The sequence below is a fragment of the Clinocottus analis genome, unplaced genomic scaffold (genome assembly GCF_023055335.1).
Source record: "Clinocottus analis isolate CAN_PGR_092001 unplaced genomic scaffold, fCliAna1.0.p SCAF_23, whole genome shotgun sequence".
Classification (NCBI taxonomy): domain Eukaryota; kingdom Metazoa; phylum Chordata; class Actinopteri; order Perciformes; family Cottidae; genus Clinocottus; species Clinocottus analis.
Genome location: NW_027175965.1, coordinates 3472328 through 3489188, shown reverse-complemented (window position 1 = coordinate 3489188; position 16861 = coordinate 3472328). Strand labels below are relative to the sequence as shown.

General features: G+C 39.6%; 1 protein-coding gene across 1 annotated transcript; it reads right to left on the bottom strand.

Moving 5' to 3' along the window:
- Positions 1 to 112: 112 nt before the first annotated feature.
- rab3b (RAB3B, member RAS oncogene family) lies at positions 113 to 14829 on the bottom strand. Its single transcript, XM_068589978.1, has 5 exons — positions 14325 to 14829; positions 10488 to 10712; positions 5334 to 5452; positions 5123 to 5247; positions 113 to 2461 (listed from the first exon to the last, which is right to left on the bottom strand). The coding sequence occupies exons 2-5, from the start codon at positions 10710 to 10712 to the stop codon at positions 2277 to 2279; spliced, it is 654 nt and encodes a 217-aa protein (XP_068446079.1). The 5' UTR covers positions 14325 to 14829; the 3' UTR covers positions 113 to 2276.
- Positions 14830 to 16861: the final 2032 nt, after the last annotated feature.

The window sequence follows — 16861 nt, the reverse complement described above, 5'->3', positions numbered from 1 at the left end:
TGTATTCAAGTGTTTACTTTATTATTAATCAAGTAATAGCAAAACTGGTACAAGATGTAGAGTAAAAAAAAGTCAACAATAGCCACACAGGAAAAAAATCAAAAGTTTTGATTTAAAGATTGTGATTTTTAATATACTAAATTGCATCTATAATATACAAACATTCACAATATATTGTACAATCACTTTGTGCTTCTCCCCCATACAGGAGTAAACTGTAAGACAACAATTTTACACTCTCTATATAGTTTGTCCATGTATACACAGCATAAAAAATAAATTCATACTCAACACTGTTATAATTTCTAAATCTATCATTTACAAATTCACTTAAAAAATAATCATATGAAGACAATGACAATATTATTGTATGTTTCTTTTAACCAATATGAAGACACACATGGAATTACACACAAAAACGTGCGCTGTGCTAGCTATATAACAATTTGGCAGGATATTGTATTTTTTCTATCTTCAATATTTAATAATAAATGCATTTTTTTTCTCCTTGTCTTCTTTTTTTTTCTTCACGTCTTTCGTGAACACTCATGTACTGTATCTCAGCTGACATGACATTATCAAAATATCACACTCCCGTCAAAGATACTGTACACAAACACAAAGAAACATTACAACTCAACACGCAATAAATATCATGATAACCATATGCAACACAATGTTGGCTCTAAAATCACACACATACACACACACACACACACACGCACACGCACACACATACACACACATTCATGTAGGAAACACTGCAAACAGGACGACTACTTGACTACACCTGCTAAGGGGGAAGGAGAGAACCATGTGCTCGTCACTTATCAGCTCTGCTCACATGTGTGCGTGAGTATAAAAGACCCTCAGTGTGACGCTGGATTGTGTCGGCCAGTGCAAAAGCTGTAAGCCACCATGAAACAGGGCTGCAGCTCTTAGTGGCAGTCTGGGGTCGAGTCTCTGGCAGCCTGTTGGGGAGATGGGATTTGTGGACATTTTAAGTCACTGTAGTTGTTTCACTTCTTTTTTGTGGTCATTTTGCTTCTCTTTGCAGCTGTTTTGTGTGAAAATGTTGAATTAAGTTTTGCCTATAACAGTCAGTTCTGGTCCCTCTGACCTCTTGAGCCGTGGCCGGCACACATTGGGCCCGTTCAGTAATCCTTCCTTGTTTGCAGTACCCAACCAAATATGATATGTTTGTTTCACCACATACTACTGTACTACTATACTACACATACTGTACAATGATTTGTGTTATAACTCTACCCAATAACAACACTACTAATCTAAATGAACCCTGTTAGAACCCCAGGAGGCACTCGCTGTTTAACTTTATGCTGTGAAAAACACTACAGAGCAGCAATAGACTTGAACTTCAGACCTGTTTTTGGACTCGACCCGCTCCTCTAATGATTGTGGCTGCAGCCCTGCCTGGGAGTTGTGCATTGGTGGTGTAGCCCTAAAGCGTCTTTCAAGCGACAAACAGCACTAAGTAAGGCCAGTAACAGTTAGTTAGACTATAGGCATATTAATTGTAGTAGAGGGAACTCACTATTACTAGCTATCGGAGAAGCAGCCTAGTTGGTTGTTTTTTGGCGGATGACTCGCGGGCGAACGACTGTGCCCTTAAAACTTGTGAATGTGAGCCGCTCTGGTGTGAGCTTCTCATTGTGCTACACTTTGAGAGGAGAGGCTGTGCTGTGCTTCCCCGTGAACCCAACTACCATCTCCGCTCAGCAGTGCTCTTTCAACAAAATCTAGTTTGTTGTCTCTTGATGGTTGTGCATCTAAATTGCCTAATCTTCAGAATGCGATCGAAAAGTAGACAACAATGGGTTGCAGGAACCTTTTAGGTCAATAATCACTGCAAATATTCACTATGTCACCAAACTTCTAACACGCTAATTGCCACTTTCTGGCGTGACGAGGCTTTAAGTTTACACCGTTATCTCATATCCTCCTGTATTCTATCTTGGCTCTGTAACTTTTTTAAACAAGCCAAGTTCAATTTTGTTCAGAGTTCACTGCCACCCTTACTCCACCACCTAAGTAAGGACCAACCTCAGATTCTTGGGCACGGGATGAAACTGGCTATATAAGTTGCAGTAGGCGTAATGATTATTGACTGCTCACAAACATGGACTGAAGCAGAGAGTGTGTGATGAGGAATGTTGCAATAGTTAATCTTTTTTTTTCATTTTTTTTTTTTTCATTTTTCTTGAGAGCTATGGAGGGAGGACAGCTGCGGGATGAGCCGACAGACGGACGGACGATCAGCAGCACTTCTGAGGTAGCTGTGCGGGCTTGTCGGTCAGTCGGGTGGTCTTGGCGCCGGGGGCCGCTGGCACCTCCACATCCACGCGCTCTGACATCTTCACACAGATGATGTCCACCAGGCGCTCAAAGACCTGCCGGACATTGATGTTCTCCTTGGCGCTCGCCTCGAAATACTCAAAGCCTGCAGGAGGAAACAGATGGTTAAACAGTTCAAAGTGAATACATGCAGATTTGTTCATGTGAAGGCAGCAGTTGTGATAAAGACCGGAGATTTAGCTCGGTTGGAGTACCAGCTGGGAATAGTACTGTTACAGCAAAAAAAGGCAATGATGATGATAATTTGTAGTGCAGTTGTGGATCAGATAATAAAACGGGGAGAGAAGTTGTTTCAGCGATTAACAAAAATGTAATATATTATTAAGTTTTATATGAAGCCAGGGGGTTATCTCTGCTAAAGGAGACCAAAGCTCTCCTGAAAGAAACAAAACCTCAACTAATGATTATTCAAACATTATATTAATGCATTTCTAGGCAATTTAATTCAAAGTAAAATGCTTTTTCATAAATTTGAGCAATTTAAGTTGGTGAGACTTGGGGCATATCGACATGGGAAAAGCAAACAGGCAGAAATATAATCATAACAAAAAATACAAATTGGCAGAAAAACACTGACTCCTTTGAATACAGTATTTTTTATATTTTGATATCAAACTTGTCCAAAACTGTATACTCATTGGTTATATTGCTAGAAACAGTTAAATCATGTCAAAATATAAAAACAAATGGACTGGACACTCAGCTGGTGCAATTATTGAATTTTGTGTTTTTGACATGCTTGTAAGATAAAGCCGGGATAGGATTGAATTAAAAAACAACACTTCTAAAATGATCTAAATCTAACAATCAGTGTGAGGACAAATTCATTTTTAAACAGGTGTCAAGTTCAAGTATGGTGTACTATAGATATATTATGTTTGTGACATTATATACGTAGACATTTCCTCACTTTAGGGGTCACATGCCGACACATTTGGAAATTAGTGTCCTTAATATTTACAGTGCTATCTTTAGGCTTTTAAAGACTGTTGTCTCACAGTTAGGTGTGGTTCTCATGGTGTGTTTGCTCTTTTCAGACTTTTCTTCCCACTTCACAAATATCTATTTGTAACCTGGGATACCATCTGTTTGAATGTGACACTGTGAAACCACACAGTTGCAGGCGGCTTGAAACATTTCTTCAGGCAGCCACTTTGTGCGATGCTCTTTCATCGGAAAAAATGAAAGGTCATCGCTCGCAGTCGTTCAAACTCCACCTATAGCTGCCCATGAAACACTTTATTTTCTGAATGTGGCTTTACTGAAGCACACCTACATTGCAAAATACATTTGCTGACCAGTGTGAAACCTTTTGCAGCAGCAAACTCTTGTTTGAGTGTTTCAGCCTGCAGCATTTATGTAATAAAGGCTGGTGTTGGGGAAGAAATAGCTCCCAGCGGTGGAGCTAAAACCAGTTTTGTGCAGTTCTAATTCAAACGCCTCTTAGGCTTTTGGCAATACACATAGTATTACTTAGTTATTCCTCAGGACGGCTCAGGGAAGAGAAATTCAGCTGTATCTCACGGTATAGATGAATAATACCTAATTCAAATGAGTGTTGAAAAATTATTTGTTTACATTTAGTCAAATTGTCTCCATCACAAGTATTCGGAATTAGCTTTTAGCAGCTCCTGCTGAGGAGCGTCAGTCAAAGTAAAACTAATTGTTTGAAAATACAAACAATCAAGCATACATTTTACCTTTGTGTTGCTTGTCCAAGGAACTTATCACCTGGAAACTACATCTACCGCATTCAGCGCAGAGGTCTAAAAAAAACTAAAAGGAAACTAGAACATCTCATTTCCTCAGCAGCACTTACTGCTAACCAGCCAACTAATAAAGGGCTCCACAATTTTGCATCAACACTTGGCACAAGCAAAGCACTGAGTCCTAATGTATTTTAAAGTAACTGTACTTCATTCTTATTTTCCACTAGACTTTCCTCTTTGACTAATAACATCTTAGATCTATGGATGTTATGTTTTCTGGTGGAAGGTGTTATTTATGGTTTCTGTTTCTTCATCATGTGTCTTGACTGTTGTTTTTTCTTCTGTCATAAGCACACAGACACACATTCCTTACAACTATAAGTCGGATGGCAATTAAGTATTGAATCTGGAATTTTAAAATCATATTATGTATCACGGTGTATCTGTGTTAGTTCATTTCAACAGTGTAATGTTAGAAAGAAACATGTTTTATACTGGACCAGTTAGAGCAATGCAGCTTCTTTATTTTCTTGTTTTCAACTAGTGAGCTAAAAATACATTGTTTTATTATGACTGCAAATCACTGAATCACCATTATATCATTACTACTGTGTAAATACAACTGACAGCTGTCATTTGAATTCAAATCAATGGTTGGTGAAACTGACAAAAAATTGAATTCCAGTTTTTTAACTCATTGTTTATTAAATTATAAAAACTGTTGGATGACAATTCTCACATTTTAATGTTTATAATCTGCACATGTGCCATGTGAGACAGCAGAGGTTCATGGGTATTGTAGTATCTAGAGCCAATCCTCACAAAACAAATAGAAACATAGTTGAAATCATTCAAACCAATGGTCTGAATAAAAAAACTGGTACATTATCCTGGATACTTTCTGTGTTGAGGAAGTTGTTAAGCAAGAACTTGGTGAGAAAATACTTCATTAACCTCTCTTTGTTAGCCATGTAGAGTCCTCTCAGAACCCCCGTTGTATTAAAGTTATCTGTAGCACTCATGTCGCAACATCTCACCTAACTGGTCGGCGAGGTGCCTTCCTTTCTCTGGAGGCACGATTCTCTCCTCGTCCATGTCGCACTTGTTGCCCACCATGATTACCTGGGCGTTGTCCCATGAGTACGTCTTTATCTGAGTCGCCCTGAAAGCACATTTTAAAATCCTTTACTTTGAATATCAAACACAAAGAAGCGTCATCCACACACTGCTTCCATGGCGATCTCCTACCAGTCCTGGACGGCGTTAAAGGACTCCTCATTTGTGATGTCATACATGAGGATGAAGCCCATGGCACCACGGTAGTAGGCCGTGGTGATTGTGCGGTAACGCTCCTGTCCTGCCGTGTCCTAAAAAAACAAAACAAACTGCCAGTCAAAATCTAAATTGTGGGTTTGTATACTTGTAAGTCTCAAGTCGTAAGACCATAACAGAGAGAACAAACAACATATCGATCATTTTATTTTAGAGGAAAGAGACCATCACCAGAACACATTAACATTCCTTGTGTCCAAGCTCTGGCTTAAAGGTAACACTTGAGGAGAGGGAGTTTATCCTCTAAGGAGCATGATTGTGCTCAGCAAATGTAATGAAGATCTGCCCTTTGTAGTGTGATGGTTCTCAGTGGAGGGCAACAGAAAAAACGCCAGGGGGATGATACAATTGTTCTCCCCAATCCTTAAATTGGAACAATGCTTCTCCAGACTGCAGGTAGACAAAGGTGCGCAGGGGTCGGGGTCACTGTGTGGTTTCTTTTCGTCTTGTACTGCAGACTACCCTAATCGTCTGCAGTTCAAACCCGCCTTTAGACAGGAATTAAATTAACCGGCAGCCAATCAGCTTGCTACCGGTGCAGGTTCACCCAACACGTGATTGAGACTTGGTGTGTCAGCTTATTCGCGGGTGTGGTAGGAAGTCGTTGAAATGTCTAGTAAGTAAATTGCTGATAACCGAAAAGGGTCATTGCAGGATAGTAAAGATTAGAAGACCTCGGAGAGTCTAAATTTCTTGGGCTATGCATTCACATGTTTCTACAGAGAAGCATAATTTAAGTGTCAGACAGAGCATGCATCGGAATAGCTATCTGACGTGAACAAAGTGTAAATGCATCCCGAACCAATTTGTCCCAGATGTTAAGGAGGTGTTAAGACATCTGTCTCTCCATGATGCATCAATTAACTTACTCCTCCTGAAGTTACACTTCAGTTGCAGTTAAATTAACCATCATTCTCCCACTCATGTTTAGAAGCAACAGCAAAGCAAGAGAGAAGTAGCTCCAGCAACCTCAACACGTGTTCATATACAGACGGCACACCAAGCTGCTGTAGCGTTCGTCAGATCCCTGATCATTTTAACAAGAGAACGATCTGTGCTCCCACTGAGGCTGAATAGTTGAAACCACATTGTGCTCCAGTTACAAGGCCATTACCACCTCCTTCAGGAAAGGAGTTGTGCCGACCCGGATCTGCGTCAAACCCGACAGGTTGTCGATCCGATTTGTGATCGAACTACACTAAAAAAACGAAAGTGAACAAAATCACATCTGGATGTTTAAATGGAGCCATTACATTTGGGATTCACAGACATTTCCAGCTGATAAAATGGTGACATTTGCAGTGATGATACTACTATGGGAAAGAAAAAATATTATCAATTGTAGTCCATTCACATCCACAGCTAACCTCACTGATATTCTGTGTCTAAACGGTTGGACACTGTGTCTTGCTAACTGTGAATAGATAAGCCCATATCTCAAAATACTAGGCTGGGGGTATTATCTGTTATAGCCTGGCTTTCAAAACCAGGCTGTTTGATTTTGGCTAATGGTGTTTCCATGGAGACACAAGCTATGATAACAAGTCTCCATCATTTGGACGGCAAGTTGTTATAAAGCATATATTTTCGCAATGGAAAGCTGCGGTACAAACACCGAATATATGAATACATAAACAGATGTCTTACAGACATGAAAGAAAATATCCAATACTAGATCCTAATTCTGGAGCAATCATCATCCAACACACACACACACACACACACACACACACACACACACACACGTTCTCACCTCTCAACCACACAGAGCAAGTGTTGAAGTTGCAGTTTCACACAACGCTCACAGGAGCTCTCAGCCTACACTTTCACCCTGCCATCAGTTTGCAGGCCGTGCATTGTATATGGTGCCTATAGCATCGATATGTTTTTATAGCCTCCAATATATATATATATATATATATATATATATATATATATATATATATATATATATATATATATATATACATATATATATATATCCTACTCATTGTGCCTTTGAGCTCATTGTTTTGATCACATTGTAACAACTGATATATATATATATGTACATATATACATATATATATATATATATATATATATATATATATATATATATATATATACATATATTTATAATACAGCTTAGCCTTTCTCCATGGATCAGGAATTGCTCAATGCATTGAATCATAATCAGTTGTATTGCCCAAGGAATATGCAAGGAATTTGCTCTCAATATATAGACTTCCATTGGTTGTGACCACAGTTGCTGCCCTCTTTTGAAATGTAAAAAGATACAAATAAAAAAGTTAAAAATCTGGTGGTTTTGAAATCTACTTAATGATAAATTTAAAACATCTGGGATACATGGCTTTGGATTTTGCGCAGCTAGTCGGTGATGACGACCGTCTCTGCTGTCAGAGTGTGAACATCTCACAGGAACCAAACATCTTCCTCCGTTCTTAAGACTCTTAACCGTCTTATCTGGCGCCTCGATCAATACGGGCAACCGCCAGCGCCGATCACTGCAACAAATCAGTTGAGCCTTAATGTGACTTTCACGCCTGTCCACAACAACTCCCACTTCGTTCAGCCACCGCCATCCTCCACCATTTCGTCCTCATACCAATACAGCTGGACTGGGTGCAGTCATTCGGCTAAATTTAGCTCTTTTGTGCCTCACTTCCTCTGCGCTTATTCTGGTTTTCTCTTTCTTTGGCTTCTTGTGGGATATGGCAAATGCTTGTTTGCATTTAATTAATTCAAATTTGATGCAGAGTGTGATTATATATCCATATATATATATATATATATATATATATATATATATATATATATATATATATATATATATATATATATATGTGTGTGTGTGTGTGTGTGTGTGTGTGTGTGTGTGTAGTGTCGACATTCATCATAAGAAGCGTGATAAGCTTAGCCGCAGGCAGTGACTGATTCCTCTCAGTTTGGTTCAAAGCAGAGAAAAATGTGTTTGATTTTCACAGAGGAATAAAGTGAACCGCTGAACAATGGGACAGTACGCACATTAATGTGCTGATCGAACAACTCTCCAATCTTCTGGTTCCAGTCTTTGCAGCAAACTCGGAGACAGGTACTCATGAGAGCCAACACTGATGTGGTGATCAGGTTTGACTCAAAAGGTGCTGGACGGAAGAGCTACAGATCAGTCAAGTTCTCTTAAACCAAACCGGGGGAAACCATTCAAAAATTCGGTCTGGAAATTGTTGAAACACTAATCTGATCCTCCTTCAGTTGTTACAATGTGATCAAAACAATGAGCTCAAAGGCACAATGAGTAGGATTTGTTGGTTGACATTCGTAAACACAACATTCAAAGTTGGCCTCTCCGGCGGGGGTCAACGGGGGTCATACGGTGCTCGCCAGCAAGTGAAGCCAACCCCAGATTCACTCTCGCTTTGGTACGAGCCTGATCATTAGTCAAAGATAACGTGGGAAAGCACCATGCTCTTTCTTGTAAAGTTTGTTGTAAACATAAAAGACTTGAGGCAGCTATAAATACAAAGACCTACATGAAATTCTTATTTATTTTTCTACCATTATGAACGCAACTTTGTCTGAAAATGCACCACGTAAACACAGCATAGTCTAAAAATATTGCTAATGTCTTATATATATATATATATATATATATATATATATATATATATATATATATATATATATATATATATATATATATATATATATATAGATATAGATATTGTACAAGTAGTTTGGTGCAAATTCCTTCACAAATTTGTCGGAAAATTACCAAAACTAGTTGACATGCACTGAGACCTTTGTTTTGTTTTCTATAAACATTTTTGTCAACGTAACAAATCTGAAGTCAAAATCTGTATTCATGTTGTCAACACAAATCCTGTTGTTTTATTGCACTGTATTGCTTATGTGTGTTCATGTTGTGTGTGTTGTGTCTATTTTTACTCCTCACTGATGTGCTTTCAGTTTGAATTAATCGGCTCTGATTGGCTCTACTTATGGCACTCTTTCCCCACCTCCCAAATACACGCACACACACACACTCACACACTCCACCCATCTCCCTCCCCCACCTCCCTTCCTCTAGGCTTCTCTGTCCCCTGCCAGGTCTCAACCTCTTCACCCCAAGAGCTCGCTTTAATTGCCACCGTGTGTGTGCATGTGTGTGTGTGTGCATGCGTGTGTGCTGCAAGTGTGTGTCAATGAGAGAGTGAGTGAGCATGAAGAGCTGCTGCCATGGCAACAACATCACACCGATGATACAAGCTGAGGAGAACCAGAAGTCTGTGTATCTGTCTTTTTTTTTCTCTCCTCCCAGCAGCTTGTTGTTGAGAGCAGAACACCATGTTACATCGCATCACTCGATGTCGCAATACTGTTGCTCTACTATGTTACAGTTTAATATAGCATGATGTTACTGTATATTATAATATAATATACTATGAGGTTACTGTATGTTACAGTTTAATATAGCATGATGTGACTATGTTACAGTTTAATATAGCATGATGTTACTGTATATTATAGTATAATATACAATGATATTACTGTATATTATAGTATAATATACGACGATGTTACTGTATATTATAGTATAATATACGACGATGTTACTGTATATTATAGTATAATATACTATGATGTGACTGTATGTTACAGTTTAATATAGCATGATGTTACTGTATATTATAGTATAATATACTATGATGTTACTGTATATTATAGCATAATATACTATGATGTGACTGTATGTTACAGTTTAATATAGCATGATGTTTCTAATGCTGATACTGTTTAATATAGCGTGATGTTACTGTATGTTACAATTTAATTGAGCATGATGTGAGTGTATGTTACAGTTTAATATATCATGATGTTATTGTATGTTACAATTTAATATAGCATGATGTTACTGTATGTTGCAGTTTAATATACTATGATGTTACTGTATGCTGCAATGCATTATATGATGATATGTTACACACATATATGTTGGATCAATCTTCCTGTCTCTCTATTTGTGATCTAGCCAGACAGACATACAAACATGAATCCTTCCACCCTCACCCAGATCTGCAGCTTGATCCTCTTGTCGTTCCGATACACCGTCTTCACCTTGAAGTCGATGCCCACGGTGCTGACGAAGGAGTTGCTGAAGGAGTCGTCGGCGTAGCGAAACAGGAAGGAAGTTTTCCCAACGCTGCTATTACCGATGATCAGGAGCTTGAACATGTAATCAAAGTTCTGGTCGGAGCCATCCCGCTGGCCGAAACGCTGGTCTGCCTTCGCCATCTGGAGGTTAAGTTTGAGGGAAGGGAGATAAAAACACAATCAGCGTCATCAAGGAGAAAATTCTTTAGCCTATTATTTAGTTTAGGAACGTAAATATACAGGGCAATAAATATAAAAATAAAAAGTTGAAGTCACAGTGGAAGTCATTTTAGCGATCCCACTTTTCTCAAATACTTTTTTCTTGCTGGGGAGCTCATTTTTCTTTCTGAAGAGCTGAGCGCCTCGTATCTTCAACCCCGGTTAGACTAGTTGTTTGTCTCATTTAAGGCGCATAAATCCTAGGTAATCAAAATGCAGGAAATAACTTCAGACAATGACATTTCTCTTTTCTCTTTGCAAGTGGAATGAATTGTTTACGTGATAAACAGACACACCGTATTGCATCCATGGCGGGTGACAACATAAACATGTTTCAGTTGTGGAAATAAAACAATGTGCTTTGTATGCAGCACAATTTTACTTGCTCGGAATCCAATCTCGTGCCAAAGGCAGTTAACAGTTGAAGATCTTTTAATTGCTCACTTCAGATTAGATCTTCCTCAGAGAAAAACACCCGACCTCTAGCTGTGACGAAACCTGTTGATAGAGCCAAAAAACTGTGCAAAGCTGCTCCTCTTTGTTCCTGGAAAGCTGACGTTTCAGAAGTTATTGGCCCGATTGCAGTCAAATGTGATTCAAGCACAAAGAGCAAGTAAAACCATTTTTAAATACGCATAATGCGTTAAACAAAGACACACTGCAAACATACATTTCCTGTTAGACTTCGCCTCTCAAGTCAAAAGGAAAGCCTCAGCCACCTCTGAGTTTGACCTTGCAGACAGGTAGAGGTCGGTTTTAAGGACTGAACGAATAAGAGCAGCAGATGAGTCAGAGCTGAAGATCCTGCTGGGTCCGATCTAGCATGGATGGCTGTGCCAGTGGAGACTCATCCTCTCCGTTAGCGACCGGGGGAGGGGAAAAGAAAGTACTACAAAATCCATCTGAAATGATGATTCTAGTTGTGGACGAAGCCTTATTATCTCTGGATCGTTGATGAGACTATGCACGTGTTTCATTTGGTGGAAAATAACTGACTTTTTGCAGCATGTCAAGAGGGACTTTGTAGATTTTTTTGGCATTCAATACAACGACGTATTCCTCGTCATCTGTCACTCCAGTGCTTCTGCTTTCTATTCAAGACTTGTCATGTTATCAATGGTTTATGAGACGGTCCCAGTCATATTGATCTTCTTATTTTAGGGTTTTAAAGTCACAATGAGGAACTTTAAACTGGTTATGAAACAGTCTCAATTCAATACTATATGACCTACATAAGTAAACAAGACCATCAGTAAACCGATTTACTATTCTCTGTCTATATAGTTATTTTTTAAGCTTGTCAGCGCTGCCAGGCCAAATACCAACTAAAACCATGTAGATTTACCAGAAACCCCGTCAGCACATTCCCCAGCGAGGCCTCCGACCGTGACCAGCCCACCCAGACAGACCCAGATCCAGCATGACTTGTTTTTTTTCTGCATAGAGTAATTTCACTTTTAATACTTTAAGTATACGTCCCTGGTAGTTCTTGTATTGTTTCACAAACAAAGGTTCACATCTATTTGCACTCAATGGCCTTTAGTAAGCGTTGGGTGCTACACTTCGGCAACAACACCGTGGGTCAGGACGGTGTCATAACGACGGTATGAGAATGAGCCAACCAGCGGGGAACGCCCACATGCACAAAAAACATGACTCAGCTGTGTAAAAAGCTTAGATTCCTGCCACATGCTATAAGACATTATAATAAATCACCTCTGGCCAGATCCTCCAAATGAATCATCAATATTCCAAGTTTAGTTAACCACTACTTCTACGACACTGCTTTATATACACTGTACATACTTTGCATTTTCTGTATTATTTTCTTTTCTTAAATGTAATATGTTCTGCTCTGCTATTTTATTGTATTGTATATATTGAGAATTTTTTCTATACTTAATATGTGTATGTTTACTCTGTAACTTTGCTTGCTACTGCCACAAACAAATGTCCCCCTGAATCAATCTATATATAAATCTATCTATCTATCTATCTATCTATCTATCTATCTATCTATCTATCTATCTATCTATAACCGCACATACAGAGGGAAAGGGACTTCATTCATGCTAAGGTTAACAGTCACTATATCTTCACATAGCGAATAGTTATTTGCTGCTATATTACTCTGAGTACATCCCCTACTAATGCATCATAGGCCTTCAATAGCACTAGCAAAATGAAGTACATATACAAAGCGATAGAGATATACACAATTAAACCATCAGTCCAACACCCTTGAGACATTTTAGTACAAGGATCTAGAACTGTCATTAACTCTCTTCTCCACATAAGTAGAATGAGTTTTCTTGCTATACCGCCACACCAAGTGACATGACCTGAGTTTCACTTGGTCTGCCAAAAGTTAACGCTCTCAAGGGCTTCAGGGAAACTTTCAAATACATGCTTCAAATATGCAAAACGTTTTCAAAGAGAACGTGCCAATGAACCGTCTGCCTTATTAATCCAGAGGCAGCTATATTCAAGTCGCTCAACATCCATTTCTAATCTAATAATTCATCTCGTCGGAAATATCTCAACAGCTATTGGATGCATTGGCCTGAATTTTTGTGGACATTCGTGTTGCCTAGAGGAAGAATCAGGCAAAGATGTTCATAAGCACAAAACTGCAAAACTAATCCAATTCCATTAGCCTCAGCTGTACCTTACTGCCAAATCATGCATGAACTAAACTACGATGGTGAACATGGTCGACCGTATAGCTGCTAAACATCAGCGTGTTAGTATTGAACTTGAAGCAGTGCTGTGTCTCAGTACAGCCTCACACAGCTGCTGGACATGATCCTCCTGCACCAGTACAAAAAAAACCTCACAACCATATACAGGATTAACACGTGAAAGTATCAATATACATACAACTCAACACATCAACAAAGCAGGAACACTATGAGCAACCTCATATAAATATATGCAATAATATAAAGCTGTTTTAATATTATTGAGTGTAACATTTGATATTTTCTTTGTAAAAACAGTGCAATAGGACCGCTATACATTCCCATAGAGGGATAACATATAGACATGCTTCAATAGATTAAGACATCAGCATGGGGCCAATCGAGGCTAAACCCCCTCCAGAGAGCCACAGATACGCTGCACCTGTCAGATTATTATGGGATACCGTGTTGTTTTATTGTGTATCGATAGTCTACATTATGATCGATGTTTAGCATTATTGGATCACCGTGAGTGCCTTGAAGTGTATGATAAGGATTAATAAAAAAGATTGGATTATTTAAAATGAAACAAAACCCCATTATTTACATATGAGGAGATTAGCCAATGTGGAAATATTGGAGCTCCATTAAACGACGTTCATGGATTCATATCAGTCATCAGGCCTGTGTGTGTGTGTGTGTGTGTGTGTGTGTGTGTGTGTGTGTGTGTGTGTGTGTGTGTGTGTGTGTGTGTGTGTGTGTGTGTGTGTGTGTGTGTGTGTTCATAAAACCGGTGTTAAACGGTGTTGTGTCATCGCCGGTCATATGTGTTTTTTGTTTGTTTGTCTCTTACCTCTGCTGGGCGGATCTGATGCTCTCTCCTTCTCTCGCTCGCTCTCTCTCTTTCTCTTTCTCTCTCTCTCTTTCTCTCTCTCTTGCTCTCTGCTCTGCACCTGATGGAGGCAGCTGGCTCCCCCAAAATGAATACTAATAACAAAACTAACAAATGTATCCTTAACAGCGCGTCCGAGCTGATCCACCGACCGTCTGTGCGGGAAATCAGGAACACCGGCTTGCGTCGCTTGCAATCAGCACAGTGGATTTTTTTCTTTTCTTGCAGAAATGAGGTGTATTGCCTGTAAAACGTCTCCTCTCCGTGGTGCCGCACGCAGCTTCTTTTACGCACGGCTCTGCGCTGACCTCCTGCGTTAACTCGAGGTGGAGCGAAGCGATGTGGGAATGTTTGCAAAGGCGTCTGCCGCCTGTCACCTCCTCCCCCTAAAAATAAACCGGCTTCGATGTGAATGAAATGTTCCTTTCCCCTCCCTTCAGGCCCCTCACAGGCAACTCCTCCGCCCTATCACACGGCAGATTTGTGCAGACGCGCACACGGCAGGAGCAGCAGTCATTTGCGTGCTATGACTCATAACTGAAGCGGTGAGGCGTGTAATTGCTTCGGCATCAATAAACAGAGACATCGGAGGGGGTGTGAGGGGGGGGGGGTTGTGCTTTCTCCGAAATATCGAGTGTGTAGATACTGAAATATTGTAACTCAACATTAAATGGTTGTACGTGCAGTGCTTGGTCGCAGTACATTTACTCAAGCGCAGTACTTGAGTACAAACGGAGGTGCTTAACTTGAGTATTTTAATCTCATGCCACTTCCTATTTACATCTCAATAGGAGCAACGTCTTGCATTAATCTGACAGTTTAAATTACTTTGCGAACCAAAAGTATGACAATTTAAAAGTATAGCTGACACAACAACATCACCAACATAATAATGCTTTCAGCTTCTCAAATGTGACAATGTGGCACTTTTCTTGTGGGGTCACTTTTTTGTTTGTTTTACGAACCAAGCAACCAATTGCTTAATGGAGAAGAGCACCATCATATGAATCCATAATGGGAAACAATAATTGAACAACCAATCAAGGAATCACCTGTCATAACCAGAAGGTGGTGCTGTGACTCTAGACCTGCTTTGTTAAACCCTGGTTGTTAAGGTGCAATAACTTTGGTTATTTATTATCATAGTTCACATATTAATAACTCATTTAAGCTGCCGTTGGATGAATGCATGTGTTACTGAGCATCATTCAAGTAACCACATGAAGCTGATAATACTTGTGTACTTTTACACCTGATACATAAAGTCAATAAGACATTTTACTGCTCATACTTGAAGAAGTGTTTTGATTTCAGGACGTTGAAATAGAGTTTTCCGGTGTGGCTATTAGTACTTTCATTTAAACAACGAGTCTGAATAGGAGGACGTCTTCCACAATTTCGGTTTCATCACCCCACTTATTACGTATGGAAAATGGGCGTCGACAAAAGGCGGAGTGAACAAACGAAAGCGTGTCCAACACTTTACACACATAACTTTCCCCTTCAGCGCCGCTGCTCTCAGAAAAAAAAAAGCTCCTCCGAGTGCGATTCGCCGGGATGTTTCGGAAATTCTTCATCGCCGTGATCGGTAAGTTGATGCATTCAGACTTCATAACTACTTAAACCAAACTTACTTATTGAACCGGTCAAAAGCAAGGCCGACAAAAAAAAAAAAAGGACATGACCGCGGTCAGATGAAAACAAGGGACGTTACAGATCCATCCATCCATCCATTATCTTAACCGCTTATCCTCATTAGGGTCGCGGGGCGCTGGAGCCGATCCCAGCTGTCAAGGGGCGAAGGCAGGGTACACCCTGGACAGGTCGCCAGTTCATCACAGGGATCATTATAAGATCATATAACGTTACAGATCATATATGGTAAAAAATAATAATAATAATAATAATTCAAACAGGGGAGATATTGCTATTTTCCTGATTTGAAGGGATCGGATTCCTGGAAATGTCTCTTAAATAAACAATGCAGAGGCTGGAAGTTTGGGGGCTTTCCACCAGGACAAGAGGTGGAAGAAGTAAGAAAGTGAGTGCCAGTCCTGAGCTGTCATGCGATTGACATTTCTTCACAGCTATTCGCTTTTTTTTCATGTGAGACCACATAAATTCAGCAAATCTCATCAGAATTAACATCCAGGTCTGAGCTTGTATGGCTGTCACCGTGAAACAGGTGCATGGTGCATTTCTAACCCGGGAAGTGTGATGGCTGATTTTTGAGTCTCATTGAGTTTCCTGGTGATGACATGTCCTTTTAAGGTCTATTGTATATCATTGCGTAACAGTGGGAATTCCGTGCCGCATAAATAGATGTGGTGAGCGGCTAACGTTTACTCATTTATGTTTTTATTTCACCACACACAGTCACCCTTGATTTATTTTTAATGGACCGAGTTTATTATATTGTAGTGTGTATTAAATCTGAGTCAGAGAGACTTTCTCTCACAGCTGCAGGTGAAAGTCAAGTTTTGTTTTTCATCCATACA

Coding starts and splice junctions, on each gene's coding strand:
- rab3b (XM_068589978.1), bottom strand. CDS start 10,712: ATGGCGAAGGCAGACCAGCGTTTCGGCCAGCGGGATGGCTCCGACCAG. Junction 5,248..5,333: donor TTTAACGCCGTCCAGGACTG/GTAGGAGATCGC, acceptor ATGTGCTTTCAG/GGCGACTCAGATAAAGACGT. Junction 2,462..5,122: donor GCACCTCGCCGACCAGTTAG/GTGAGATGTTGC, acceptor TTCCTCCTGCAG/GCTTTGAGTATTTCGAGGCG.